The sequence below is a fragment of the Lepidochelys kempii genome, chromosome 13 (assembly GCF_965140285.1).
Source record: "Lepidochelys kempii isolate rLepKem1 chromosome 13, rLepKem1.hap1, whole genome shotgun sequence".
Taxonomy (NCBI): Eukaryota; Metazoa; Chordata; order Testudines; family Cheloniidae; genus Lepidochelys; species Lepidochelys kempii.
The window spans coordinates 34,390,669-34,393,765 of NC_136392.1; the positions used below are offsets into that span (position 1 = coordinate 34,390,669).

Consider the following 3,097-nt stretch of genomic DNA (forward strand, 5'->3'; position numbering starts at 1 on the left):
CTCTGACACCCAATTGCACCTGCCCTCACCACCTGAAGTCCTGCCCTCCAGCAGCCAATTAACTGAGCCATGTCTACACCTGTGGGCTTTCCAGCATGAAGATTCAGAACCTCTCAGGAACTAACTGTGGTGTGGTCTCCTCCTGGCCAAAGTCCTGCTTCCTCAGCTCCTGTCCCCTTGGATAATAGATGAGCTATCTGCAGAGCGTCGCTGATGCCGTCCTCCCGTAGCTGCCGGTTATATACAGCCCGGGGTGGTGGGAGGGACTCCCGGGCTCAGCTAACACTGCGGAATGGGCAGTGCTGTGCAACCAGTGCCGGTAATGTTAGAGGGCTTCGTCCTTCACCCTCTCACGTCCCTGGTCCTTCTCGCATGAACAGAGAGCAACAACACCTGAAGTCCGAATGTGCAAACAATTCAATGTTTATTGGGGTGAACTTCCAGCAAGCTTAAATCCAAGTTCTTTTTCCCTTATTTTCAAATCTCAACTTACTTCCTGTTTGCCCCTAATTTGTATAGGAATATTCTCAGCTATACCTTAACCAATCATTTTACTGAAATGTACCTAACCAATCCTAACATATTGTAACATAATTCTCTAACCAATTATATCCCACTACCCTAATTAACTTACACCTAGCAAAATTAATTATACAGCAGACAGAAACAATTAGAGAACCAGACAGATTTACAATAGAAAAGTGGGGGCCATAAAGATAAAACATACAGAAATGAGGGTTTCACAACCACAACTATTGAGAAGTGATTTCTTGTCAGACAGGATGCTATCAAACTAAGTTTTCTTTAACCATCTTTCTCTGGAGGTGATAGGCATTATCAGGACAGGATTGTATTCCTTACAGCCCAATAGCACCTGATTTCATTGTGACTAGTTTGGAATGTGAGGAGGTGACCGGTCGCTTCCCAGTCATGGCTGCCTCTGCTGCTTAGCCAAAGGCCTCAAGAACAGGGCCTCAGACTGTCACTGTGAGAGAAGGCCCTTACACAGGCAGACAGCGATTGTCATTCTTTTTTTATACCTTTATAACTAGCTAAATGTTAAACATATACCTAAATTCTTAAAGTAATAGGCCTTTACAGACAGGCCTGAATATCTATATCCTAACAGGTAACGTCAATTGTGAAACAAACAGACCTTGGAACAGACACTACCGCTGTCTGTTCATTCAGGCCCATAGTGTGGGGAGCTCTCCTCGTCAAAACGGGCTTAGCACAAGTCAGCCACGTGCCTTAGACAGAACCAAGGGGGAGTCTCCCAACTTGTGCCATCAATGCAACGTCCCTGGTCAGGAGAGAGGAATAACTACGTCTTCTTTTGCTATTCAGAGGGGCTGAGCTATTCCAAGAGACCTAAGGGAATGAGGTGCCCAACTCCCATGGACCATCTCCGGGAGCTAGATTCACAAAGGGGCTTAGGCACCTAAAGGCCCCCAGAGCTGAGTGCTGACAAGGAGTTTGGCTCATTGCACTTGAAGTGATAGCTTTCTACCACGCCACGCAGCCACCCAAGGGTAAGCCACTTGGGAGGAAGACAGCACCTCGTTGGCTGGAAAACCACCTTTATGACACTCAAGTGTGTTTACACAGATGCTAAAACATAACTTATATAACTTCTGTCTGGCTTTATCTGTATAGACTCTCTTCTTTTCTGCTATGTTTTGCGAAGGCCGATAAGCATTGTTTGTCGTGTGCAATAATTAATAGTGGCAAGTTGTAAATACACTGCGAATGGCAACAAACCACTTGGACCTTATCAATGACCAGGACAGCAGTCTGGTAGAGGGATAAGATTATCTGGAGAACAAAGGAAGGAGGATGCGGTTTAAGGAGAGTCCTGACTTGAAAGGAATGTCTAAATGCTCTGTATTCGGGATCAAAAAGGATCCTAATGAGAAGCCATAAAATGAAACTGTAAAAGTGGGACTTTCTCCCTTCTCTCTTTCTAGCAATAACCCTCCATTTAAATCCTTACCAATTCCTGACTGAAAGTAAAACTGCTCTAATTAGGGTATGTCTACACTACAAAATTAGGTTGAATTTATAGAAGTCGATTTTTAGGAAGTGATTTTATACAGTCGATTGTATAAGGCTGTAAAAGGCAATTTTATACAGTCGATTGTATAAGGCTGTATCCCTGCAATTTAAAGAAGGACATACTGCTTGGAAAATGTTTTCAAGAGGATATGGGTGACCTCTCTAACTCCTGTTTCCACCCAGTGGTGCAAGCTTTGATTACTACTTATATGGTTGAAGACGGCTTTAGCTCCTTTGGAGATGCATGTTTGCAAATAGTTTACCTAAGAGCAAAGCTTCTGATATCATGGCTATCATGGCCTGTTTTCTAATCAGTAAGTCACTGGAGTGCGGATTATTTTTATAATATTTTTGGGAAATCCACACTTAAAACAGTACAGTGCCTGGGCAGGGTGGCACTAGATACGCCTCACGTACTGGACGGGCAACCCGTTGTGGCAGACCAGGCGGATACGGGCTATGGTGGAGCTGCCCCGGTAGAGGCACGGACCCTTGGGTAGGCGGGTGCAGAAGGTCAGCCGGAAGGTGCCCAGGCTGTCGCGGGCATTTTGCCCGTGGCTCAACCCCGAGCTGCAGACGGCTCTCAGCTGGGCCTCGCTGGCGTGGACGAAGGTGTTCTTGCCCTGGCAGCGGATGCTACGCTTCCCCATCATGGTTGTGCAGTACAGCTGGTCGTTCTCAGCCCATGACTTGGGGAAGTCGAGATGTCTCTTCAGGAATTTATCATACTGGGCGTCAGCTGTCGAGAGTGCCAGGCAGGCAGCTGCCAGGCAGAGCAGGGGCAGGAGAGCTGGGCGGGGTGACTTTGGGGCCATGGCAGGGCCGGCCCTGGGTTTGTCTGTAGCAGGGAGAACAGGGCCTGCAGGACGGAGACACCATGGGGAGCTGCTTCTAGTGTGGAGCATCCTGGCACCAAATGCCCCTCCGCCCCCAAAGCTCCGCCCCCGCCTATAGTCCTCCCAGTCTTCCCTCTCCCATTATCCCCTCCACTCTGCCCCCAAACTTTGCCCCTCACATTATCCTCCCAATCTGCCTCCTCTCC

The 3,097-nt window shown here is 47.7% G+C and overlaps 1 protein-coding gene across 1 annotated transcript; it reads right to left on the minus strand.

Moving 5' to 3' along the window:
• Positions 1 to 2,453: 2,453 nt before the first annotated feature.
• Positions 2,454 to 2,870, minus strand: LOC140896944 (ribonuclease). Its single transcript, XM_073309127.1, has one exon. It carries the CDS (start codon positions 2,868 to 2,870, stop codon positions 2,454 to 2,456), a length of 417 nt encoding a protein of 138 aa, XP_073165228.1.
• Positions 2,871 to 3,097: the final 227 nt, after the last annotated feature.

Coding starts and splice junctions, on each gene's coding strand:
- LOC140896944 (XM_073309127.1), bottom strand. CDS start 2,870: ATGGCCCCAAAGTCACCCCGCCCAGCTCTCCTGCCCCTGCTCTGCCTG.